The sequence below is a fragment of the Agelaius tricolor genome, unplaced genomic scaffold (genome assembly GCF_023055355.1).
Source record: "Agelaius tricolor isolate 1412-34295 unplaced genomic scaffold, bAgeTri1.0.p SCAF_1, whole genome shotgun sequence".
NCBI classification, from domain to species: Eukaryota; Metazoa; Chordata; class Aves; order Passeriformes; family Icteridae; genus Agelaius; species Agelaius tricolor.
The window spans coordinates 24,895,952-24,923,220 of record NW_027269261.1 but is presented as its reverse complement, the minus strand read 5'-3'; the positions used below and the strand labels follow the sequence as shown (position 1 = coordinate 24,923,220).

Sequence of the window (27,269 nt, the reverse complement as noted above, 5' to 3'; positions counted from 1 at the left end):
CATCATATAAATGAGCAATAATGAGTTTTAATTTCCATAAAGATCCCTTTGCTTAGCTTATAAGGAGCACACTTTATTGTGTATACAAATAATGTATATTTGAAGAAACTTTGGTCTTGCCACAGTGGTAACAAGTGGCTGTAATACAACAAGGCCCTAAAGTGCACACAGGATTTTTATACTACTTTGGTAACATTCATGCATCAACTACTTACCTTGTTTTGTAAAGCAACCATGATGCATCTGAAACAATGGAAAAGTGTCACCAGCCTCACAGAAAAGCTTTCTGTATTTACAGTGGTTTATGAAAGTTTTGCATATACCATGAACCAAAACAAAACTCAGCTCTTAGCAAAATGTCCTCTCCAATAATTTCTGCTTTCAAACAGACAGCAGAGCCATGGACTTCTTTGTTGTTTCTTTGGGTTTTTTTTGTTTGGTTGATTTTTATTGCAGGGGTGTTTTTTAAGATATACTTTTTTCCTTTTTTCTGACTGCTCATGCAAAGGAAAGAAAAAAACCTTTTATGTCCTTCCATTGCTGAGGCTTTGTATGTGTGATCAATACCTTCACAGTGAACCAAAGAACTGGGAGACTAAAGTTATCCCTTAGGTATCTATTTCAACCAGACATGGGAAAGGCTCTACAGCCATACTTTGAAAGCAATGAGTCCCTTGGACCTCCTCCTATTTTACTGAGATTCCTTGTGAGCCTGTCCAAGCCTGCTTGAAGAGATTCCCAGTTCCTCAGCTCTGCCAGCAAAGGACTGCTTCCAGAGGTTATCCCCTCCATGATACCAATGCTTCACACCCAGAAGGACTAGTAAATACAACTCATCTTGCCTATTAAATCCAAACACCACAGAAGATTTGAGCTCTTCTACTTGGATCTACTCAGGTGTCCTTGGTGAAGGAGGTGGAGGGAAGGGAAGGAGAAAAAGATAATCCATTCTAAACCAAACATTTGAAACAATATTTAGCCTATGGACTAAGCATCCTGCAATCCCCAGGACAGACTGGGGAATCAGGGGATGGAAAGAGTTGGCTTGAACAAACCTGTGAAGCAGCAGTCCTTACCTCTGTTCAGAAGACCTTTTTATGATTCTCCTCTGGAAAAAAAAGTCCAATTAATTTGCAGAAATTAGCTTAGATGTCATTAAAGAAGAGGATTCAGATAATGTTCCATATTTACATAGAAGCCACCAGTTCCAGGTGCTACCAACTGAAGATACAAAGTTTTTTGACACTTATACCAACCTGAGGAGTTTAGATGGGCCAGTCCACTGGAGACTGCAATGCACTGTAGCTTCTGGTATTGCTTTTGTGGGCTATGAGTCCTCCTGCCTAGATTTCAGTTCAATCCTAAGCAGCCTTCTGGTGTTCCAGTGTAAGGACCAATACCTCATGGCTCACTTTCCCCAACTTCTGAGTCTTCTCTCCTCATCCCCTTGTTACCTATTCATCTTTTAAACTCTCATGTAGTTCACCAATCTTCAGTCTTTTGACTATTCAATAGTCTACTATGAAACAGGATGACAGTATCAATGTAGAAATTTAGTTTCCTGCAAAAAGGGTCAAGAGTCACAGAGTTTGTACACAAAGACACTTTAATGCAAATCAAATAGTACTGTTTCATTCTAAGGTGCTCCACATTCTCAAACACCCAACACTGAGCTTCCCAGTTTTACCATTCCATTGAGAAATTCACTTTTAGTCTAAAGAGCAGAAATTTTAAAAGACAACTCTTTAATTTTTACTTTTTTTTTATTTAATCAATACAGTATTTCAATACCAACTGTTAAATCTTTATGAGCAACAGGAGCATATTCTGCAAATTTGTTGATCACTATATAGTACAACCTCAAAACTCTTATCCAAAACCCATGTATTCCAAAATTAGGTTTCCTCCCTCAACATGCAACATTTGAATAAAAAAGTCCTGACTTACTCCAAAAAAATCCACTATGCAGTTATATAAACTCAGATCTTTTGACAACCCCTCTGGCTTATGAAGACACAGGTTTATATAAAGAAGCTTCAAAAGAAAATGAAAAATGAATATTATTCTGCTGAAATTTGCAAAGGATTCTAACAATTCCATTACCATAGCAGTACATATACATAAAGACACTGTGTCCAGTAATATAGTATTTCTGAAGGACTATAATTGTTCTCTGCAAAAGGCTGTGGCGTGTTATACTGTGACTATATCAGAAACTAGTGTGCAGCCATTCCATTTTATTTAAGCCTTCATAATTAGGAAAGTATCTCTGTTGAAATTATATTTATTAAAAAAAATAAATCTTACTTTAGCTTACTAAAAAAAGTGCACGTTATGTAAGTGCAGGCTCCATTTCACCATTTCTACTCCTTGTTTGTTCTACATTTCAGTTCCAATTCCCAGTTTTTCATAATATCCTGCAAGGCTTGGACTGCAGAAACGAAGGCTATATTTGCCTTTAATCAAAACACTGGTTTTAAAGATGTTTTCATCTGACCAACACATTTCAGGCAATCTCAAGTATTTCAAAACATTCTTTACCATCTTACAGAATCAAAAACTCCACCACTAAGTCGGGGCCTTTAAAAAATAATCTGAAAACAGTATACACAATATTTCAAGAAAGCAGAGCAGCTATGGAGTTGAAAATGGCAATATACACATTTTAAACATTAAAACAATCCTCCTACTTTCTGCATGAGGCCTCTGGACACAAAGACATTGTGCATTTCACATGTTTTTTTAGTCCCATATTTGTAACTGGAGAGGCAAATTTTCAGAAGGATTTCTTGTCTAGCTAACAGAAAAATAAATCTCATTGTAAATGCAGTGCTGTTGCTGCCTTGATTCTCTCATATCATGGAAAGTACCAAACTTCTTGTCCTTGCTTACAAGGTTCATGTTTATACTCAGTGTCGTTGTTGATGACTGATATATGTTGGCTGGTTTTAAAATAAGTAACTTGGGAAGATTGATAAAGAAGTAGAAAGCTCTGATTTGTTGTGGATATACTGTTTCAGTTTACAGAGGAATGTGTCATCTTTGCTCACAGCCAGTGAAAAATATTTTAACTCAACAGAAAGCATGGAATTGCATGATATTGTGATGAGGAGTTTCAAAATTCCTACAAAAATTTAAATCATTATGCCCAAACCCAGCAGGAGGAACACAACTTGAGCACATCTTCCATCCACACTCTCAGTCGTAATTCTCGGATAAATCCTGCATCCATCTCTGGAGAACATCTTGAGGGACAGATGAAGAGAGAGCAGGTAAAAGCTAAGGTGCAATGCCTGGTGTGCAGTTTCTCTGTGCCCTGTGCCCTGTGTAGGAGAGAGGATGTCTCCCTGCAGCTGCATGCAGGACAGCTGAAGGACAGAGCAGAAGCTGTTCCAGGTATCTGTCTCCTCCATGACTTGCCCATCCCAAGGCTGGGCTGTTGCAACCTGGGAAGTGGCTCTGCTGGGCAGAGGTGGAACTTTATATCCAGTGTATCCAGAGGAAGCACCTCAGCTTGGAGCTGCAAGGGATTCTTCCTTTCCTTGGCTATTTGATGCAAAAGATAATGGTATCAGGCAGCTGGCTGCTGACAGGGAGCTGTGTTACCAGTCCCTCTCTCTTCTCAGAGGGAAAGAAGAAAAAATGACTTCACATCTGACTATTACAGATACTAATACTTTTTGTCAAAAGCAGGAACACACAGAGATTCTACAAAATACTGTCTAGACACTGGAGCACACTGGCTAAAAGAAATCATTTGAGTACAGGCTTAATAAGGCAGGGTAAAAAAATCTACCACCTTACAGCTAACAACACTTTGAAAATGAGTCTGCTGTGTGTGATTTCAGTGATGTCTGAGGGAGACAAAGCTCGTTATGTTCATGTTTTTCATACTTTTCAGTCAAACAGATTGCTGAATAATCATGTTCTCTTTATTCTAATGGGTGAGGAAGCTATTATACAGAAGGTGTTTCCATATGTTGCTGTTAATAAAGGCAATTCTTACTAATAAGAGTAGGTTGTCTCCACTCAGCTATCTGATAAAAAGCCCTCCTGTTTAGAGGAAAATGCAGATCCGGTGCCTAGAAGACTTCTAGAGCTGCACATTTCAATGGCTACTGGAAAGTACTGTAGGTAGATGAATTCCAGGCCTTCTCCAACTGAGTCTGAATCAATGACATTCACTAAAATGTTCAGGGCACTAGGAGCAAGCACTCCATGTCTTCAACCTCTCCTTGTATCCATCCTTTTCTTGCTGGTGAAGGACAGTGGACAAGACCTGGATCCATCTTTATGGAAAATCATCAGAAAGTCCCTTCAAGAGGTCAGAGTGCTTTTTTCTTTGAAGAAGCATCTGGGTCACTGTCTTAGGAGCTCAGAAAATCCTACATGGAGAGTATGGCTAGTTTTAGGCTGAGATCACAGATGCTCTTTCAGACTGAAACAATAAAATGCATGAGGGAAAATAATTTTGGGGGGATCACCCGGAAGTATGAGATGTCACTTACATCCTTGTCTTTCTAACCACAAAGCTGGGTGCATGCCCACAACTGGATGAAAACCTCACATCTGTACTATGCTGTTGGAGCTATCTAGTAAATGAAGAGGAAAAAAAAAGTCTTGAAGCTCGTCCCAGTTTGCTATGACGTGTTCAGTGTCTGACCACATCTTTAAAGCCATATGGAATCCAATCCTACTGAAGGACAACTTGCCTCAGACGATTGATATATCCCAACTAGGTTCACACAGCAGTGCTCCACACTGGATTTCTCTGGATTTCAAAGTAGGGCAGAGATTGTTCACCTGTAAGTACCTGAGTAGAAATAAAAGACCTGCCTCTGTTGCCATTCCCACCTTCAGGGAGACGGACGGTTTCCTACAAGAAGTTACAAAAGGCACATCATCTCTCCATGGTAAGTATCCACCTGTAGCCTTACATTTATGAATTCAAAGCATTCTGCAAGACCTCTTTATCCAGACATATAAAAATGTAGAAATTATTTTGTGGAGAGACATTACTAATAGGAAATAAACTGTTTCTTCATGTCTTCTGGGAATGGTGTTCTGCTGGTTTTCACTATTCAGAATAGGCTTCAAGAAATGCAAAAAATATCCAAAGAAATAGGCAGATGTTTTCAAATACAGAGACAATGGGACCAGTTCCTACACATGCACCTAGTCTGGCTGGATATTTACTGTCACACATAATACCTTCCAGGATTTTAAACACAGCTAATATGGCCAACATTTTCAAAATTGGACACTAATGATGGACATTTCCTAATTCAGTCTAAGTTTCAGAACTGCCGAACTATACCTTGTCCTTGTGGACATTCAGTACAGAAAATCCAATCCAAGGTAACACAAGCCAATACTAAAAAATATGAACACTCCAAGTTTGCAGTTCTGTTTGAAAATGCAACACCTCAATTGAAAATGCAACACCTAAATCCCATTTTAAAGACACTGTAATGGTTTTGAAAGCTGCATATTTTTTGTTGAGCCACAAGAAGGCATAGACAAATGTGATGGGTGGACTCTGCATCCATTTAGTGGGACCAGTGCAAACAGCCCCTCCCTGACCAGCCAACACTGTTGTCTGGGAACGGAGGGAATCTGGGATAGGCCTGTACAGTGAACCAGAAGTAGCCCTGGCAGAGATGAGGGAAAACAAGGGCTGCTGTTGGATCCTGCCCAGAACACGGAACCCGGCCACAATATGTCCACACAAAGTTTCTGTCACAGAGATGTGGGAAGTCCTGTTATGTCTGCATTCACAATTAGACATGATTTTGACATTATTATGGTGCTGATGCTGTTATTTCTTCAGTGTATGATGGGTCCTGGCTCTGTTGGGGCCTGCCTATTGTTCATGAGAGACTTTGTCTTTGCAATGATCGGAGAACAAGGTGTTCTGGAAGCTCTTTTCAGCTGTGACCTGGTGAACTTCTTACGGATTTTTCTGTAAGGAGGGAAGGAGGAAAGGAGGGAAGGAAGAGAGAGACAACAGAAGAGATAAATCTCAGTCTTTAACAGAAGACTGCACAAGAGCCAATAACAAACATAACAAATACTCTTACCAGAGCAGGAAGGCTAGTTCATGGAAAAGAGACTTGCAGTCAACAAGAGTCAGCCCTGTCCAGCAACTGATGATTCAGAGTTGTCTGATAATGGTTCATCAAAAAGTGAATTGGTGTTAGATAATACTTGAATAATAATATTTAATTACATGAAATCTTGGGCCAGAATGCCCAGGTAGTGAATCCTCACATGTGATACCAGTAGTGGAATGAAGGTCCACAGAAGAAGGGACCATGTTAGCACCCAATGAATGTGCTACCTCTGTAAAAGTGGGAGTAATTGTTGTTATTTACTCTGCACCACTTCCAGAGATAACACATGATCCAGAGCTCCGGGCATTTTTACTAGGGCCATTCAGGTGCAGTAAATTCATTTTCACTTTTGACTTTCAGCTGATAAATGAAACATATTAACTCCAGGTGGCCATGTTGTTTGTATTGTAATCCTAAATATCCAAGGATAGTTAATTTTGAAGCATAAATACTTGCTATGTTTCAACTGCTCTGTCTCTTTACTAGTATAAGTCAATAACCACAATGCTGAGGGTGTTCAGGGTATGGTATCAGAAAAGGTACACACAGAGTTTGCCAAGAACCATCTTCATTGGCAGAGACCTGAACATTAGATGCTGCTGGAAAATGACCTACTTTCTGAATTTACTGAAGAATCCCAGCCTTTGTTTCAGTAGTTTTACAAATTATAGGGATTTTGAGCTTATGGAAATGAATTAAAGCAATCTGAGGCCTCTAATACTTAATGAGACCAGGCTTTCTAATTCAGACTTTTTGACTTGAAAATGTTACCTACAAACTACAGGGTGATGAGGTGCCTACCTGCATCAAGGTTCTGAAATGGTAACTCAAGGAGTGGTTTTTCCCTTTCATCTAAGTGGGCTGTTACCTCTGAAACTGAAAAATGGTGGCACATGACATTGAAAATACATGATCAGCTGTAAATAAATTCTATTGAATTCTAAAATAGCAATTGGTATATTAAATTTCAAACATTAGTTTGTTACTAGTGAGTTACAGGTTGAGTGGTCCCCAGGGATGTAAGCTTCCATGTTAACTGGGACACAGAAGAGAACATAAGGGGAAAAAAAAAACCAAACATGCAAAAAGCAGAAGAATATACTCTGCTATTAGAAGTTAAAGGGAGCCTGAAAAACACATCTGTTTTGGTTAATATATCTTAAAGGTTCAGAGATGTATTCCATTTTGAAAGAAGGATGTCTTCATGTCCTGGAATACCAAATTAGGCTTTAGCACCATTCAGCAATAAGCAAAACAGAAGAAAAGAAAAGGGATCACCATAAATTTCAGTTTCAGCTTTTCACACAATCCCACTGAGGAAAAAAAACCCATATTTGCTTTATATGGTCATCTTAAATTAGGCAAAAAAAGATACTTAATTGATTGCAAAGATATTGCATACCTTCCAGAATGGTAAAAGCATAGAAATGTAATCTTAGACTGGCAGAAATGTGTCTATCTAAAATAATGAGATAGCCAGGCTTAATGAATTCATGTGAATAGACAATAGCTATTACCCACACCAATCACTAAGGGGGACCATCTCCACAAAACCTTACAGAAGTATTTGTTTGCAAAACTTTATTTACAGAAGGAATGTGGTCATTAATCATTTGAGAAGTGCAAGGTTCAAATAATATCAGATCATTCTTACCCTTCTGAATTTTTAATAAGGCAACTTTATAAACTGCCTAGAGGTTCCTGCTTATGAAAGTAATTTGCAGCTGACACTAGATGTAAGGACAGTAAAGGATTTGAGATTGCAATTTGTCATTATTTTGTATGGACAGTAAAGTGAAAGATACAGGTATTCCCATTAACCACTGGTTCAAAACCAACACAAAGAAAGGCAGAACAAGAAGGTCATCACATTATTATATCAAGCAAGCCACAAACAGAGGAAACAAGAAACTAGCTCTATATACTCTGTCAGAAAAAACTAATCTGCTAGGCACTCTTAAAAGGCAATCCAGCACTTCTGCTTAAACAGGAATGCGAAAATGCTTCCAGAAATTAGCTTTCTGGGATACAGCCTTTCAGAAATAAAACTGGAAGAATGGAAATTTCCACTGACTGCATTACATGTTATATTTAAACAATCATTTCTTAAAAGCCAAAACTGTTCTTTTTACTGCAAAAATTATAGAAGGTATAATCTTTACACTGAAGAATTTAGCATCTAAATACAGTCTAGCCTTTTGAGACACATTCATCAGGTTTCGCAATTCTTCAGAGTCTTTTTAACACTTAAACATGCAGGTTGCAATAATAGCTGACAAAAGACAGGATATTCAAAGATAAAATTGTTGTCCCTCTTTCACTCATAGCACTTTGCCCTCCCCCAAAGATACACTGAACTAAGGGCAGAGTCAATTTTAATGCTCAATTTCCTGTCCCTCTTTCAGTTAATCCCAGCCATATGTTTTAATTACATCAAGCTTTTATCTGGCAATGGCAATAAATGGCTTTAATATCTGCATCGTTGGTAACATCCTTTGCAGTTGTTAGGACAGATTAATTGCCATTTCCCCTGGTTTTTTTTCTTTGACTTTTGTACTACTTCTTGAAGCATAATGCATTACAGGCTTGAAATGCTAATTCAAAAGTATTTTAAAGCCTTTGCTTTGAATTTCTAGTCTTCTTGAGACCAAAGGTGTGAGAATGAGCTAAATATTTAACAGGGAATCAGTATGTAAAGCCCACTGTGCTCATTTTGAGGTAAAATGTGATGCACGGGTGTAATGTAGGAATAATACACATTTTTTATGTCTGCATGACACTTCAATTAGTAACTGCAGATAAAGGTACACAAGACCCTTGGCACATAGGGAAATATGGAAATGTACATAAGTCTATGTATGGTCTAGCTGTATGTAAAGGTCTAGATGAAAACCTAATGATTCCGTTCAAGTTTCATACACAGACTGAAAGCTCATGGGTAGAAATAATAGTTAGGCTGTACAGGGCATTTATGCCATGCTTAAATTTAATCGGGCGAGTCCTTATAATTAACCAACCCTTTCTCAGGATCCAAGTGTGTTCCATGTAACTCACCATCTGCTGAAGTGAAGCACAATCCTATATAATCTATTCTGTCCAGATTTCTCAGAATAGGATAACTGGGAGCAAAATTTCACATTTGCAAAAGCTGACTCAAAGTTCCCTTCTCTAATTCTGCCACACACTACAACAGCATCAATTTTTAAACTTGAGTCAAATAAAGAGAGGCCTCCAACTGGCATTAGTCAAGTCTGTGTTTTCAAGCCTTTTCTAGTAGGACTGGAAGGCATTGCCTGCTTTAAGTTTGTTGATACAGACTGTTACTGTGTGCTATATATAAACTGTTGTGCATCCATGTTGCCTCTGCATTGGACTCAAGAGTTGTGATCACTACACTGACTTTGGTCTTATCAACTGTACCAACAGGACTTAAGAAGCAATATTAAATAAATACAAGTTATGCAAGAAGTTATACAGTGAAAGAAATTCATTGCATGCAAATGCCTGCTGATATTTCAGCAGATGACAAACCTTGTTTTGAAAGAAACCTTTTCCTAGGAAGGGGAATTGCCCTCAACATACATGCACTTGTGAGATGTCCATAACTCTTCTTAAATACCAAGGTCCAGAATTGCTTTTGGTGCTCTGTTTCCACTAAAAATACTCTAATGATCTAATACAAACCTGGCTACAGAGTCTGAAGCTCAAGGACACAGTTTTGTTTTCCTCACTCTCCCTAAATTAGTTGGATATTTTTGACTGAGTCTTTTTTAGACTGATGCCATTTGAGCAACATCCTCATATGTAAGGACTGGTGCTGTGGAAATGTATTGTTATCCAATTGCTGGTAGCACAAGGAACACCCCCAGGTCAGCAGCAGGCATAGGAAAACTGATTTCCTGCACAATCATAGTTGAAATTCCATATAATCTCTCCACTGGGGTGAAGTACTCTGCTACAACTTTCCAAGTGTAAACAGCAACATAAATGTGCTAGATGCATAAATACTGCCAACACTGGCAGAATTTTGTGTTCTGGCACAAATTATGTGTGAAACTTGCAATCAGTCTAACCACAGAGCCATTCAGAAAGAAAACAAGGCTAAAAAAATAAGAAAAAAAACCCCTGTATTCTAGAGAAATGTTTGTGAAGTTGCTGCTGCTCCAAGGCAATATAAATTTTGTGCAATGTAAATTTTCATTTTCAAAGTGCAAATTCATGGCCACTTAGAAAAAACAACTATTTAAAAAAATAACCATAATTTCTTGGTGGTAATTAGATTAAATAATCATTTATTTCTCTGAGGGCTTCTTTTATCCAGAGGTATATTTTAACTATTCAGAGAATTAAATTACAGGAAGGGGTACTATCCTAGAAAGCTGATAGGCTTTTTATTCATTTCAACAGGTTTTAAACATAGTGAAATGCCAAAATGTGTGCAGTGCTGCCTGCTGAAAGAGAATTTAACTGGGATGAAGCTGTAGGCACAGATCCTTAGAAACCTGATATGTTACTGACTGAAGGACTCCCAGCACTTCCCACATTTCTACCTGTGTGCAAATGAGAAGTATTTTATTTAACTCTTTGGCTTGCTGCTTTAGATTTTGTTTTCTCCCTCAACACTTTCAGGATGAAGCTTTCCCATATTGCCTTAAAATTTTAATCGAACCTCAACATGACAGAAATGAGTTAAAAATAGTTTTGGAAGGCAGAAGTGGGTTGACACTGATACACCTTTTAAAAATAAGGGCCTTAGGAAATGTTAATTTATAAAAACAAAAGGGAAGACTTTAATAAGCATGGGACTACTGGAAAGCTGTTGCCATGAGCCACATAGCTGCATTATAAAACCCATACAGATGGCAGATAGAGTGATATAACCTTTATGAGATTAAAGAGGTGCTGCTGTAGACATGCCAACATTATTTAAATCTTTTAAGAGCTTATCTTATTTTTCTCCTCCTAGCAAGGAAATGTTTTCCTTTGCTAGTGTTTATCTTCCAATATTTTATTAATATTTATGGAACAAGACTGTTCTCTATGAACAATAACTCTTAGACACATCAGTTACAAATTACAGCATCAGATCTTCCTAAGCAGCTTAAGAGAATATATTTTTTCAAGTACTGCATCACCTTGAGGGCTTCTCTGATGTTTTGTGTTTCAAAGCAACAGCTTATACCTACTATGTATATATAGAAGGCCATAGAAGCTTATACCTACTATGTATATATAGAAGGCCATTTCTGTATATATAGAAGGCCATTATTGATGGGGTTAAAGCATTTTCTTTATTGGGAGGAGAAATCTCAGGTTAAGGGTTTAAAGCACAGACTTCTGTGATGGTCCTGACCTACTGTATGGCACAAGCCACCTCTATCTCTTTCTATCTGCTGCTGATTTAAATCAAAATCACCTTGGAGCAGAAACCATCTCTTTATGTGGATTTCTAGAGTGCCTAGAATAACAGGTTGATCTACTATTGAAATATCTACTGTGGAAATTATTTCTATACAGTTTAATTGCAAAGAACTGTCATGGCTTTTGGAATAATCAACAAGTTCAATAGATTTTTCCATATTTTAATTTCCCTGAAAATATTTAATTAAGAGTCTAAAAGTGGTTTAGTAGAGAAAGAATTAAAGAAACATAAAGTCCTACTCTCAGCACCACTATTCATTTTTCAGTTGAATGCTGGAACTGAAAAAACTTCTAGCCCCTAAGAAACATTTTGAAGAGATGCTGTCATACACTGGTCATCGCATGATGAATAAATCTCCATCCCAACAATCAGCAGTGAGATTGTCCCCACAGTTCAGCTGTGAGCTTGGTATTTAGCACCAAGAGGCTAAGGTTGCTTACTGCTGAGACAACAAAGGTGGCACATCAGTTTGGGCACAAGGCTGGCTTCTCACAAAAGCCAGCAGCACAGAGGCCCTACCAGGGGTAGAAAGAGTTAGAAAACTCCATGATCTAGTTGGTAGGGATGATGGACACCACAGAGTGAACATGGACTTGCCCTGAGTTTTGAGCTTACAAAGCTCAGCAGGGGCAGCACCTCACACACAGCAGTGATGATGGCAGAGCCATGCACAGAGCTGTGTTGCTCAAACAGTCCTTCCCTCAAGGAAGGGAGAAAAGCCTCTCTTTGAATTCATGGCATTTCACCAGCATCCAACTTTGTAGAGCGGAATAGAACTACTAAGTCCTAGCAAAGGAAGCTTGATGGAATGGGTAAAAAAGTAAATTATTCATACTCCTTCAAACAAAGCAATGGCTCAGGCTACAACAGAGTTGTAACCTGAGCTACAGGACAGCTGCTCTGCACTTTATCTGAAATTCATTAGCCTCCCCTTAGCTACCTTACCCTGCAGAGCCTGCAAGGCAGGAAGTCTGCTTTATCTAGTAAAGAGTTGCTTAATCTCTCCTCCCTGGGAGGGAACACACAAGATCACTGCAGATGTGTCAATACACTCTGGGAATCCAGGGAGCCAGAAATCCTTCCACAGCTCACAGGCACAAACACCAGCAGATTTCAAGGCAAATCCTTTATTTTTCCTAACTATATCAGCAGGGTGAAGATGAATTCCTACTCTACCAAGAAGAATTTTCAAAACCATCTATTCATTCTGCAGCAGGATGGCCATTCTGTATATTGATTAAACATCATCTGCTCTGAGATGAAAAATTTACCCACCTGGCAGCATATAATTTTTCCTGAGACAAGCAAGAACCTAAAGAGAAGGTGCACCAGAGCAAGCTGGCTAACAGCTTGTTCACAATGTTGTTCTCAACTACTCCCCAAACACCTTGCATATTAATTCACAATTCCAGCATTATCCCAGACTCTAAGATGACAAAAAGGTACAGAACATACAACTTCTGTTTCTGGCCTTGAGCTACAAAAATTAAGTGCCATTTCCCCAGCAACATTAAATACTGCATGGAAAACTTTCAAAAATATTGTGTCAACTAAATATGCTTATTTAAGTCGAAGATAACAGAAAACTCCCTATAATATTTTTCATAGGAAAAAAAAAGTGATATTATACTGGTACAATATTATTAGTATTTTTCTGTCTTTCTTTTCTTACCTTGCTTATTTAATGAAGTTTTTGGCCTGAACACTGTGATTTACAATATTACAGCTTATAATATTACCTGAGGCTCAAAAAGATTGACAATATGCTTCCATTTTATCAATTATGCATACACTTCTCCTGGAATAACATATGTACCAATAGGGTATAGTTGGAGGACGTTCTTGGCATCCTGGATACTTGCTATTAAGCAAGGGCTGAAAAATAAAAATTATTCAGTCTTACCAGAAACAGTTGGAGAGCCAAATTTCCCTCACAAGCCCATCCCCTGGGGCATTTCTTCACACCATCAACCTCTTGCATAATCAGCATTTCTCTACACACAGAAGCTCCAGTGCAGAATATGGATAAGAAATCTGTAATGTGACTTCGACAGAAGAAAGCTTTGCCACAGAATGATTTGATGCTGATCTCTAAGGTCATTTTCATGTCAAAGGTTGAAGATTTTTTAAATGTTTTAAAAATATTTATGTGACCAAAGGTCTATTCAAGTTCATTTTCTGCCACTCATCCTGCTCTCCATATTTATGGCCAGCACTTTTTACATCAGTATCTCATAGTTCTTGTTGGACTGGCTAATTAAAAACTGCACATCATCCTAAAGAGTAGGTGTACACCAATATCACTCAAGCTCACAGACAAAATGGTGGAGCTAGAGAAAGGCTGAATAAATTACTTGTCTGGTGTCTCACAAGAGGCAACCTCAGAATTTTAAAGTTTGGATCTGTATTTTCTTTACAAGAAAAACACTTGAATAGTATTTTGTCAAGTAAATGTTTTAGCCTCTACTCATAGCACAAGTTACAAAAACAGACAGTCGAATCTCCTTAGATGTTTGACAAGAGCTGTTTTTTCTCTGTGATTGACTTTCACAGTCACAGTCAATATGCTCTCCATGGTATTTTATATTTAAAATGCCTATGTAGTTACTTATGCAAGCTTTTTTCACAAAAAGAGACCAACTAACACTTGTTTTTCCACAGCCTTACCTACATTTATGCCAGAAGGTCATGAGTTAAAAAAAACCCCAAATTGTCAGGGAAGGTACTGAGAATGAATGATTAAATACATACAATGAAATATGGACTAATTCAGAATTAAATCCTCTATCTGTAATTTGAAATGAAACTCTGATAGAAGACAACTTAGAAATTAAATTTAGTGGGCAGTTCTGTGTGAATTTTAAGACTGTGAGGATCACTGACACTGTATTTTTGAACATACTCACCACAGTACAATTTTATAATCTTTTTTGCTATTTAACTTTAGCAACAATGTGTTCACCGCAGGACTTACATGGTTTCCCTGCCTACATGTACATTATTGCTGTGTATTTCTCTGCCTTTAGATGAAATAATTCTTAACTCTGTGTCCAGCTTCTAGGAGTTATTGCTCACATAGCACAGGAATCATAAAAAGTGAAAAATATATCTGAACAGTGATATTGAACAGTATTTGAGGATTACAATCATCAATATCTAAGATCTAATGTGAGAAACTAACAGGGTTTATGCATAGGAATGGTGAGAGTAGACTAATTTTAGCCCTAAGCTGATGTTACTCTAGCCTCACTATAGGTTACAATTGTATAATTAATGTCATCTCTATCTTTACTTTGATATTAAGCATGTTGGTCTTACAAGTTTGCATTTTTATTTTGCTTTGTTTCCCAGAGCTTTGCCAGAGAAATTGGCTTCCCATACAAAGATGCTTATTTATAGAAAAATTTCTTCTTGTTCAAAACCAAATTGGTTTTAACTCCCACAATAGAAGGCAGCCAAATATTACAAGATGACACATTCCCACTGGGTATGTGGATTTAGGAAAAAGCTAAGCAGCAAGCTAACAAAAAGCTAAGACCTAAGACTTTCAGTTAAAACGTTCGATAAAGAGGATTGGATTCAGCTAGATCAAATCCTCTGTGCAAACACAAAAAACAGCTTCTGAAAAAAAAACCATTTGAAACCTTGCCAACCATACTGCAGGAAACTCTAAATTTGTCAAAAACCATAAGAAAACAGGTTAAAAGAACAGGTTAAAGATGCATGGCATCCCAATCCAACCTCAGACATACAGGGTGTATTGGGGGCTACGTGATGCACTCTGGCTGATGGACTGAGCTCAGGACTGGATTTAAGGGCTTTGCTGAATTGGGTCTGGAAGGTCCAGCAAAGAAAACAAGGTTTTTGGAAAAGCCAAGTGCTTATATAGGAGTTTCCTTAATGTATTTATCGTCCCTGTATTTCATATAAGTTATTGAGGTTTTCTTTCCCTCCCAAGTTTCCAAAAAGAACAAAAGTTTACAAAAAGGCTTATTTTGGAAATTGTATTTCCCTTCCCAAATATAAAATTTTCTGGCTATTTCTGCACCTACTGTATGAATGCGAGAGAACATTTGTCAACAGCAGTGGAGAAGACTGCAAGTGGCTGAGTGACCCTTCTAAACATGCCTTTGTTTTTAGCTGAGCCATGTGAATTAGCCACATTCAAGCTCTGACCTCAGATGCAATTACAAAGCAAACTTTGGTATCTAAGCCCCCCTGGAGAGGCAGCATATTTGAATTTCTGCTCATAACAGGGCAGGAGCATTTCACAAGAGCCAAAGGTGTGACTTTTCAGGCAGCAGTAACTAGGTCATTTACAGCCATCTGTTCCCAGCCTCAGCCTCCCTGTGGTCATCACCAAAGCTCTGTGCTAATTAATTTTCACCTGCTAATCAGTGCAGACAGCCCTGAAACTAACAAATCATCCAGGTTCAGTCAACAGCTTCTGGATTCCTGTGGGTGGCATTTCCATGAGACTTCATTACCAATAAAAGTAAAGAGTTTCCTCTGAAAGAAGATCCCCTCTAAGGCTTCTGACCTGCTCCATGTGGAGCAGTGCTCTGGAAGAACGAGAAGGCTTCATCTGATTCTTCAGAACACGTGCTACCTGTTCTTTGCCTCCAAATCTTCAAGCAAGCACTTAAGCACCTCCTTAATTTTGTGTCTGAGGAGTTAGGTATATAAATGCTTGGAGATACAGACTAAAAAGACCTGCCTGACACGTCATGGGAGGTCTGTGAGGAAGCAGGGAACTGGATCATGGTTTTTCAAGTCCTAGGCAAGCGCTCCAAACACTGCAACATCCTTCCACGGCCATGTGGCTTCAAACAGGGTAAGCAGCTTACTGCAGTGCCACTGAAACTCCATTTAAACAGTGAGAAGATTAATCCACAGCTCCAAACCAGAATTGGATTGTATTCCATTTGCTCTGAAGACTGATAAAGCAAACCCCATAACAGTCTGTGTTTTTCAAACCTCCCAGCTCTGTCCAATGGCACAACTTACACTGAGCTCTGAGGCATTTTTGTAAACATGTTTTCCTTATATATAGCCATGATTCCCTAAGTTAAAAAAAATTCACATTCTTCAAATGAGTTGTTTTAGTTCCATGGAATGAACCTGCTTTTAAAAACAAACATTTGCATTATCACAATAGTGCTACTTTGATTTAGTAGGTACTATAAAGGGTCCAACAGGAACAAATTACTGAAAGAAAAAAATGTCTTTAGACCTGTGAAACCTGCTCAATGAGAAATGAATGGTAAGAGATTATGATCTAGTTTCTATACTGCTGCTTGTGATTCCATACCACAGTACCTCAGCTGGGACTCAGAAAAGTATGGTTTATAAGATGTGAACAGTGCACAGCATTCATGAATAGACCACATGAAATAAGATCAAAATAACATCTCATAGAAACTATTATTCTCTCTCATGAGCATATAACAGTTTTGAATGGAAGTTAACCAAGTAGGATGGCTCCTAAACTGTAGCAAGGACAATTCCTCCCCAAATTCTTCATACACAGTATTGTCACAGAGACTGGAGAGAGCTGTCAGTTCACCTGGACTCAGACATGGTCAATCAATAAGATATTTGCAATCCTATCAGCAGGGATTAAAGAGAATTCTAAGGGATATATTCTGTAATCCCTGCTTTTCAAGATGCATGACAACTATATAATACAACAGAAGTAAAGGAGATGGAAAATTACATCCTTAGAGGCTGATATGGCTTTTTGTTAGAGAGCTGGTCCATCACATTGTCAGGCTTGCAGCTGATGCTCCAAGAGTGCAGCCAGGCATCTTCTTGCAGCTGGTTCAGGACTGGGGTCTAAAGGCCATGGTGCCATGCAGGTAAGAAATGAAAATACACGATGCCCAGGATCCAAGTGTGGTGTAGTTCAAAACCAGCATCAAATCAAAGTGCCTCATCTTTACAAAAAGCAAAGGCCAAAAATACCTTTTTTTCTTTTGGCACACAAGTTTTTTTTTTGCACAGTTGGGGCCAACTGGAAAAGAAAGAGTAAACATACCCGTGGACATTTGTGTGATAGGAATTGTACGTGTGAAGAGGAAGAAGGAGCAGAAGAGTTAGCACTGGAACTCTGGCTCAGATGTAGAGCTGCAGCTCTGCAGTGTGTATCAGACCCCAGGCACCAAAGCCTTACTCCTCCAGTTTTCCCTTTTCTCCTGGCAACGTGCTGCAACTCAAGCACTGTGCATGGCCTTGCCTAAGCCTGGATTAAAACACGTGTGGGAGAGACAGGGGGCAGGGGCAGGTCACCCACAACTCTTAACTCGGGCTTTGGTTCCAGCAGGCTTTCAGTTTGTGTTTCCAGGTACAGGCTGGGTTTTCCATGGATAAAACTGCACTGCAGAGAGGGCCAGCAGCACGTGCAGGAGCACGAAGGGTGATGAGCACCAGCATGGCTCTCCCAGACTTCTGCATGAGAAGCAGACCACTGACAGCACAGCAAGACTCAACATTCTGCAGAAGCTGGTTGTCAGCCTCACATTCTCTTCTTTCTCAACATGCAACTTTGGATTTTAAGCTTTTTTTTGTGTGTGCTATGAGACATGCATAAATAAAAAATGAGTGGTACCAGGTAATTATCACAGCAGTTGTGATATCCTTACATAGCACCTCAACAAATCAAGGGAAGATTTTGCCTTTTGGAGACAAAACATGAAGTGAGGGATAAGAAAATTGCCTATATAATGCTGCCACAGGGATGCCTCTCAAACCATTTTATCAGCAAAAAAAGGAAGCCATGTCTGCTGGTACCAGCTAAAGATCACGTTCTAATTTTAGCAGTTGCAGTTAACTCATTCCCAATGGAGTTGCACTTACCGTGAGAAGGTTTCTAACTGCTTCAGCACTGAAAGGAAACAAGCATTGAGTCATTCAACTGCAGAGCTATATGCAAATATGCTTTTTGGCCCATGAAGGGAAAGCACATAGAATCCGCTGCTATAGCGCAGGCAGCCAAACATTTCCACACATTTCTTATAATGCAAATGCTGCAAAAAAAATTAATTCATTTACCAGCCAGTGTTTTAGCTGTCCCTACACAAGTGTGATCATTGGCATGCACATGCACTCTGCTAGGGACAGAGTGTGTGTATAGGAAATAGAGGCACACTGCATACCTAGAATTGGTGAGAAAAGTTTTTGTCAACAGATATATTCCCCTTGTTATTGAATGGTTCAACAGTAATATTATTAATTTGACTCAAAGGTTGTGTTTATATCATCTATAACTCAATATATATTAAGCCAATATATTACATCTTACTAAGGTTCTAAAGACCATGATGATCAACTTTTTCAATTATTAACTCCCAGAACAGTAATTCTGTATAAAGAATTTAGTTCCTCACAAATGGTAATTTTCTCTGTTGACCTCTTTTGGGCCTACAATAGAACCCACATCACCCAAAAATCTTCCTTATAGCAAAGCTGATTTAGCACAAAGAAATGAATAAAATGCTTTATAATTAGGAGAATACTGGCTTATCCTAAAGCATGCACGTAGTGCTAGGAGAATCCCAGCAACTAATATCTAAGGATATTTAAAAAAAACTAAGGGCACTCTTCTGTGAGTAGCGATAAACACGAGGCTCTTTAAAGAGTGATTTTTTTTCAATGAATTGTGTAAACAGATTTGCACTTCAGAATAAAATCTTGAGCAAGTTATTTTACAGTAGAGAATGAGAATTTCTTTTTCATTTGAAAAGGATACAAATAAAGAAAAATACAAAAATATTAAATCCAGTAAAGGTCAATAAAATTACGATGTAATGTCAAAAGGTAAGTGTTCTCAAACTGCCATGTGGATTTTTGTCTAGATTAATCCCTGCTGTGAGCCCATGTCTATGAGGGGCAGGGAAATCCCATGGGAGCTGGTCTCACACAGGCATCAGGGAGGGTTTGGAATGAAGAGTACAGACGAAACAGCAGAACTGGGGACCTCTGTATTCATTGGCAAAATTCACTGAGCATGCTGACAGTATTCAGAAGGACATCCACATACAGACATGACAAAACTCATGAGGTGATCCCTTCAAGGCTCTAACATGCAGACAGATGGAAACCCCTGTCTGTCCCCCAGAGTGGCCGTGGGCTGCAAGGACTGGGGCTCAGCACTGTGTTAGTGTGCAGCCAGCTCTGCAGGGGCAATCCTGGGAAGGAAGGAAACACAAATGGGAATTCTGCCGCCATTTTTCCCCAGATGTGCAGAAACTGATAAACAGTGGGGGAGGAAATGGCTTCCAAATAGCTACAGCTTAAAAACAAAGCTGAAATGTATGAGGATGTGCATTACAACTGATATAAAATACATTCCTGTTCTACTCAGAGGGGCAGATTAGCACCCAAAAATATGTTCAACTTCAGATGTAAACTCCAGTCCTTGTGTTTCCATGATACACAAGCTCACACTAATTTTTAAGAATACCTGCAGGCATTGTTGAACTGTGGCCTGAGCGTAGAGAGAAAGGCACTGCCCTAAAATTCCAGGGTAACTCCAAGGGTTACCATGGAAAGCTTAGATGATATATAATTCCCATAGTTATTTTCACTGCTCTTAATGTTTCACATCCATTGCTACAAATATCTCAAATATGTGAGCAATCAGATACAGAAGAGTTAACTTCACAGAAATAATACTGCTGCTTAAATTCAGAAAGTAAAGGGTGATTATTAAAAAATTAATATTACTAAAATTTCTTCTAAAATGGAGTGATAAATAAATATTTAATAAATAGATATTTATAAATAGATAAATAAATAGATATAAATGATAATATATATTTACCTTATATAGGATATTTATAGATAATGATATTATAATAATAATATTTATAGATAACAATAGATATTTACCTTATCTATTGATAAATAATAAAATTGAGAATTCTCATGTGCATCTTGGGTTTGATTAGCACAAAATAGACTGGTACCTCCTCTTTCAGTCTAGGAGCAATATTATTACTCTTTTTTTTTCCTCCACAAATATCAACAGTCTATTATTGGCTTTTTAAGCTAAATTTCTGTGAAAATTTACCCTCTAGACTCCCTACTTGATATTTTATAGAAATGTGCATCTTAAGCATTAATTCACTAGACAAAAAAAAATTTTAGGACAGAGAAATGAAAATTATTGTGGACTGTTGCAAACGATACTGAAAAATAATTCCTTTTTTTCAGGCTGCAATTACACTGAAAAATATTTTTCCTTTTGCTATAATTAGCATGTGTTGCTCTCATATGTATTTTTAATGAACAAATTCACATGATAAAACAGACTGGATCCTGATGGAGCACAAAAAAGTTCCCTAAAGAACCAGTTGTGACCTTAGATAGGGTGATTATTTCTGACCTGAGTGTTCAGAACATGTTCAGAACCTAATAGCTGCTCCCTAGCAGCTCATTCTTATTTGTTGCTTTTTTGGGGTTTTTTTTTCATTCTGTGTCAGGACTGGGTAAATTTTGTGCTGCTTTTTCAAACATCTCCTCCCTAGTCATCTCTTCCCATTGTAATTATATTGCATCCAACTTGGCTTTTCAACTTTGTCCTGGCAGTGCTGAGCTGTGATCTCCTATCACAGGACAGGCTGCCTGGCAGGGACTGCTGTCTGCCTCCAGCTGCCCTCAAAGAACAGAGTATTTCATTGTTCTCTTGGACATGGGGCATTCCTAGCAGCAGAACCAGGCAGGCCTTTCCACTTGGAGTTCTAAAGGCTGGAGACTTTCAGAGCCCAGAGGAGAGCAAGCTAGCCCAGCTCTAAATAATCTCAGAGTAAAGGTGAAAGGAATCAAAGGAAAAAATTAGAAAGGAGACACATGTGAGGGAAGGAGTCAATGAATGGAGATGGTATGAGGACAGGAAAGTACAAAAAAAAAAAAAAAAAAAAAAAAAAAAAAAAAAAAAAGAAAAAATGGAAAAAACGTCTGTGAAAGACAAGGAACAGATCTCATGTGAAATAGAGTTTCAAAGACAAAAAGCATTCCCTGCTGTGCTGCTCCTGCACCTGCCAGAGTGATGCAGCAGCACATGTTCAGGCACCTCCTTGTTTGAGGAGTGTCAGTGAGGTCCAGCTTCCCTGTGTTCCACATACCAGGAGGTTTCAAGTGTTACTTGAAACTGTTCATTATTTGGAGAAGAGGAGCAGACACAGACCCCTGAGCACTAAGACCCTTGTTTGTGCCCCACCCTGGCTGCAGAGCCAGAATCAGCTCTGCTTTGTCCCTGGTCTGGGTACAGGGTCTGCAGCCCTGGGAGTGGGGAGGGGGATTTCCTAGGATGAGAACAAGCAGAGCTATCACAAATGAGTGATTTGCAAAGCCAGGACTCATCCCACTACACTTCAACCACCTGCATTTTAAACATCTAGTCCAGGTAAGTTGTCTGGGCTGCTTCCCAGATCAGTGGAGAGATCACTGCCCATGTAAGATTTCTCATCCTTTGACAGGCATTTCTCTATAAGACTGGGAAAAAATTAAATTGGAAATTCTAAAACTTCAAAAGGTAATCAATCTCAGTTTCAGGATCCAATTGCTAGAGATTAGTCTGATATTACTAAAGTCTTTGTATCAAACAACTCAAAATGCCATCAATCTGGGCTGGAATCAGAAGCCTAAGAGCTCATCAGCTCAGCAACCTCTTACCATTCTCTCTGAATTGTTGCATTCCTCATAAAAAAACCCCAAAAGTGCCATAATGAATTATGTTGAAATAACCACCAGATCATCATGTGCTAGTATCTAGTATGTTAACTTTCCTAGCTGAATCTGCCATTAATGGGATTAAATGTGCACATTTTCCATGTTTATCTCTATATTTACATATGTTCTTTCTCTTCTCTCTTTTTATTATTTACATTTTTCTTCAACTACCAGATTTTCTAGGCTTGTGAAATAATCACAGAAGTGAGGAAAGTCTGATGTTACTTGCTGTAATTAAGCAAGATATTAAAGGTTTTTAAATAACAGGCCCTTAAAAAAAAAAAAAAAAACAAACCAGACTGCAACTTCTTGTCTTAGTCTGAATTAAATCACGGAAGGGCCAGACAGGGGAAGACAAGAACAGAATAGAGGAATAGAGGAACCTCCAGAAAAATAGTGACTCTTCCATGATATCAAGCACTTTTGGGGAAAGCAAAAGCTTGTTAAATTTTACCAAATAATCTGTAAATGAAAGGTTGAAGGAGATTATCATCTCAGTTGCTTTTAAAGGAAATCAACTTCTAGCCTGGAAAAGATGCTATCAGCTGTATATTTCTTCACTGTACACTATTTTTCAAGTTCTGAAAATTTCAGAAGATAACCTACACTGTAGATGCATTTATATTTTGCTGGATGGTCAGAGGTGCCCTAAACCTCATTGTATATGAACTAAAATAAGTGAAATTTAAAAGTTCTAATCTTTGCCACAGAGAAGTAGCACTAAGTGTTATTAATGAAATGCTGATAATATTAGTAGATAGAAGATGTAAAGTTTGGCATGTGCCAAGCATGGCTTTCTGCTGTAATGCAACTTCAGATAATAATGTCAAAAACTGTTATTGAAATAGTGGATCAGTAACATGTATGCAGTGAAGCCTCATTCCCTGCTAAGATTTCATTCTTTCTTACCTGGTCTCTTCTGTAGCTATGAAGAAACCATCATCTGAAGCATCAAGCCAATTTTGCCTCTGTCTCTTGATCACTGGAATGGTGCTGGTCTTAATGGCACTTGCACTGGCTTGCAAGGCCTTCCCATTAGTCATGTGGATGTGGGGAGCAGCATGCTGAAATCATAATAAAAGGGAAAGGTGTTTGTCTGAGAATAAGCATAATTCCATTAACGAATTCTGCTGCAAAGGGCAGCCTACACACGTCTGAAAACCTGGCTCATCTTCCTCAATCAGCACCTGGGGGCAAGATAACAACCAACCTGTGCCCATTGACATGTTTCTTGCATAGGTTTGAAGGCTGTTTGAAAACTGAATTAACTATTGCGAATGCCGTTGTATACAAAAAAGATATTGAAGCATGAGTCAATGCTATGAACTAAGCAATTCAGAAACAGAAACCCATTGATTTTAGGAGAGAATTAACATTTTCTGAGCAAAAAAACTGAAATCCCAAGCAATGAGATACAAGACCTATTTTTTCATCCAACTATGGCATTAAACTAATTTCAAAAAATGCATACTTCTCACTTTGCAGGTCCTTACTCTGCCTGTTTTTGTTTTTAAATAGAAGTCACTGAATAAGTGGTTTGGTCCTGCTGTTAACCTGAATGGAAGCAGGAAAACAAAGGTTTATATCACCATGTTGATGCCATGGTTCTTAGGTTTACTCACTGGTGTTTATCTAGTTAGAGCTACCTGCAATATATCTGCATTCATTTCACAGCTGATAACATCAAACTGGAAATGATGCATTGATTTTCCACTCAACCTTTACCCGGAGTAATTGTGCAATGAGAGAAAGTACTCAGATCTAACAAGAGAAGCTGCCTTCTTACACATGAGGAGAGTGGAAATGTTTTCTGTAATCATCTGTAGCTAATGTTTTGGAAGAATACACCATGACAAAAAAAATTAATCTTGCAAATCCTAATCTTGTTTCCCACATAATCAATTAGCAGCAGGACTAACAACAATTGGATAGAACCAGTTACGATGGAAGACATTATACAAAGAAGAAAATTTGCTTACTTTATCTCACATGAATTCAACATCATGTTTTCTTAGGTAGAAGTACTATTTTCTTGGTAAAATAACACCAGTGTTCCATATTACTGATAGCATTTTTGTAACATTCCTCAAATGCACCCAATGCTGCACATTCGTGGGAGTAGCCCCTAATTAGGGGAGCAGCAGCACAGTCATTAGTAAGGAAGGGACTGGTAGCACCCACAAAACCAGCAGAACAGAGCACAGAACTGATCTCTTAAATCATGTCATAAAAACATAAAATAGCCAGAAAATATAAACAAGGGCATCATTTTTTCTGAACAATTCTTACACTCATATTCAAAGCATTATATTCACATAATGACAAAACCCTGATCCGCACCATTTGCTCTCTCCAGTAGGACAAATGTTGTGGTGTGAAGCAATATCCTGTTTCACCTTTCCCAGTCCTCAGGTGTGCCAACCTCTCCCTCCCCCTTGCCCCCTTGCTAAGTGCTGTCCATCAATCTTAACATTCCAGCAAGGGCATCGTCTGGTTGGTGCAGTTCCAAAGATGCTTCTCAGCCCTGGGGTCATTGGCCAGTCTAGGTGTCATTGTCCCTTGAGACTGCCCCCCTCCCACCTGGTTGGTGGCATACCTGTCCCTTCCTCTCCCCCTTTCCCTGGGCTTAAAAAGACACGGGACCATGAGGTCAGGATTCTGTTGGAGCTGTTACCAAGACTCGGAGATCTGTGACCATGGAATAAAACTCTGGATTAACGCTCCGGCAGAATCCGTCTCCTCTTCCTCTTCACCTCGCCTAAAGGTGAAGGCGAGGTGAAGAGGAAGAGGAGACAGATTCTAAAAATCTTTAAAGCCTTTCCATTAGAGCTAAAAACTGAGTTCCTGCTTGCCTGGACTTGTTCCAAGTGCCAGCTGCAGCATCCAGCCAGCCAGGGGTGTCTCTGAGGTGAAAACACCACAGTTGCCATCTCTGGTCAAGCAGCAAGGGCCAGAGAGCCCAGGCACGTTCCACCCGCTAATATTGGGATCACATTCCAATAGACAAATTTTATGCATTGGACAGAAAATTTCCATCTATCCATTATGCTGCTGTGAGTAACTGAGCCATCTCCTCTGTGATTCCTTAGATCTCATGTAACAAAACCAAACAAGAAGAGGAGAAACAAGACATCATATTTGAGTGAGTCACATATAAATCTTTCTTAGACCTAAACTATTTTCCTTTGTCTTAAAACAAAGAAGATTTAGGGTGAATTTAATTGTTGCATGTAGGATCATTAATCTATCTTTGTAGCCCTTTAAAAATACTTACTTTTTTCCATTTTTTCAATCAGTGTCTAGACTGCAGTTTGGCTTTCACATATTTTTTCATATTGGCTCTGATGGGGAAAAGTACCTAAAAGACATGCTACTAGAAGTAATTCAGCTGTTATTTAGAGTAAATTCAGGATAAAGTACATAGGTGCTATGAAATTAGAAATTCATTAAGGTTTTTAACTACTGATCTCTTCTTGTACACAGTGGGTGGTGCTCAAAAAGAGAGTACAGAGTCATGCATGGAAAACATTGCCACACATCAGATTTCCCATTCAATACTTCTATCTGGCAATTTACTGTGCCATGCACTAGAAGAGCATTCATGGGCTCCAATGGTATATTTTGGTTGTGCTTCCCTACTAAATAATGGGTTTAAGGTATCTCATGTAATGATTCAGATCTTTTCCCAGGCTCCTTTCTAATACACCATTGAATGTTTCCTTAAGATAAGAAATGCAGGCAAAAAACATTCAAAAAAGGTACAAAAAGTATCTTTCCTGTGGCATAAACTCTGCAAAACAGTAAAGCCTGATGGAAAAAGTACTTGTCTTTTCACAACACTTTTTCCCCTGACAGAGCCAGATATTGCAACTAATTCTGAACTTCTGTTTTTTTCTACTTTTATTAGCCCCTAACCCTCACTCCAGGCAAGAGATAACATTACAGAAAATGACACAAGGCTTACAATATCATCTGCTTTCTGTTGCATCAATTTGGTTAGAATTTTCTCTTTTATTTCCTTTCTACCCCAGCCCTTTTAAGCTATTTGAAGAAATTAATTACATTTCACAGAAGGACAGAGAAAATAAGACCATTGTTCTCCAGTCTGTGCTAGGGACCACATTAATTTCAAATTAATAAAAACAATTGAAGCTCTTGACCAGGAAATCAGTTCATTAGTTCCTCTCAAAAAATATATTCATCAATGAATATGAAAATGAGCATTCAATGCCACTGTCACACTAATATCAACACCAAGAGCAGAATGAACTTTCATACAAAGTACTCATTAAATGCTTTTCTTTTACGATGATGATGAACTCAAATTTTCCCTCCTAGAACACAGTTATGCCAGAAAGGTTATGAAAGCCTCAAGAATACTCCCTGTGCTACCACAGAAGTCCTTCTCATTTAAAACTCTTCTTGCAAAAAGCTTCAGTAATTTCCTCACAACACTACCGTGTGCAATCAGCTGCTCTGCTTTGATTTTGACTATGTACATCACCAATGAGCTGTGCTCTGAGTTTGCAACACAGCCACTGGTGTTAAGGGTCTGCATGCCAGGGCCACATCACAGCAGCACCTGAGCATCAGGAGTTTGCATTGTGGACAAATCTTCCTCTGTGATGAGTGACTCCTTTCTCCCAAGTTCTTCACTTCAGTCTGAGCACATTCATTGAGATCTCTTGTTCCTCTGTGACAAAACTGTTCCACACTCAAAAGACATCAGGAGAAAAAACTTTGAGAGCACTCAGAAGAAAAACTTCTCAATACAAAGGGAGTTCTGATTCAGGCAAACTTACATCCCTTAAAGAACACAAATATTCAAGTCATCGTGGGGTAATCTCTGGGAAGAGTCTCACCTGTCAAACAGGTGGTGTCCAAGCTGCAGAGTGAATGCAGAGACCAAAGGCAATCCTTCCAAGGTCTTCAACAAGGAGGACTTTACATAAAGACTGGTTGTTGTGCAGCTCCACCTGCCCCTTGCTGATCCATTTCTCTGC

At 38.7% G+C, this 27,269-nt stretch overlaps 1 protein-coding gene across 5 annotated transcripts in view; it reads right to left on the bottom strand.

Moving 5' to 3' along the window:
- Positions 1-27,269, bottom strand: part of MTA3 (metastasis associated 1 family member 3) — a 228,968-nt gene that overhangs the window by 88,008 nt on the left and 113,691 nt on the right. For 2 of the 5 annotated variants that reach the window (XM_071427185.1, XM_071427148.1), the window contains exons 18-20: positions 23,176-23,330; positions 18,391-18,418; positions 11,375-13,410 (exon numbers count right to left, since the gene is read on the bottom strand). In XM_071427185.1, coding sequence (XP_071283286.1) covers positions 13,282-13,410; positions 18,391-18,418; positions 23,176-23,330 — 312 coding nt within the window. In that variant the 3' untranslated portion in view covers positions 11,375-13,281. Of the gene's footprint in view, positions 1-1,744; positions 5,963-11,374; positions 13,411-18,390; positions 18,419-23,175; positions 23,331-27,269 lie in introns of those variants that run through there. The other 3 variants (XM_071427176.1, XM_071427166.1, XM_071427156.1) reach the window with 3 other exon arrangements.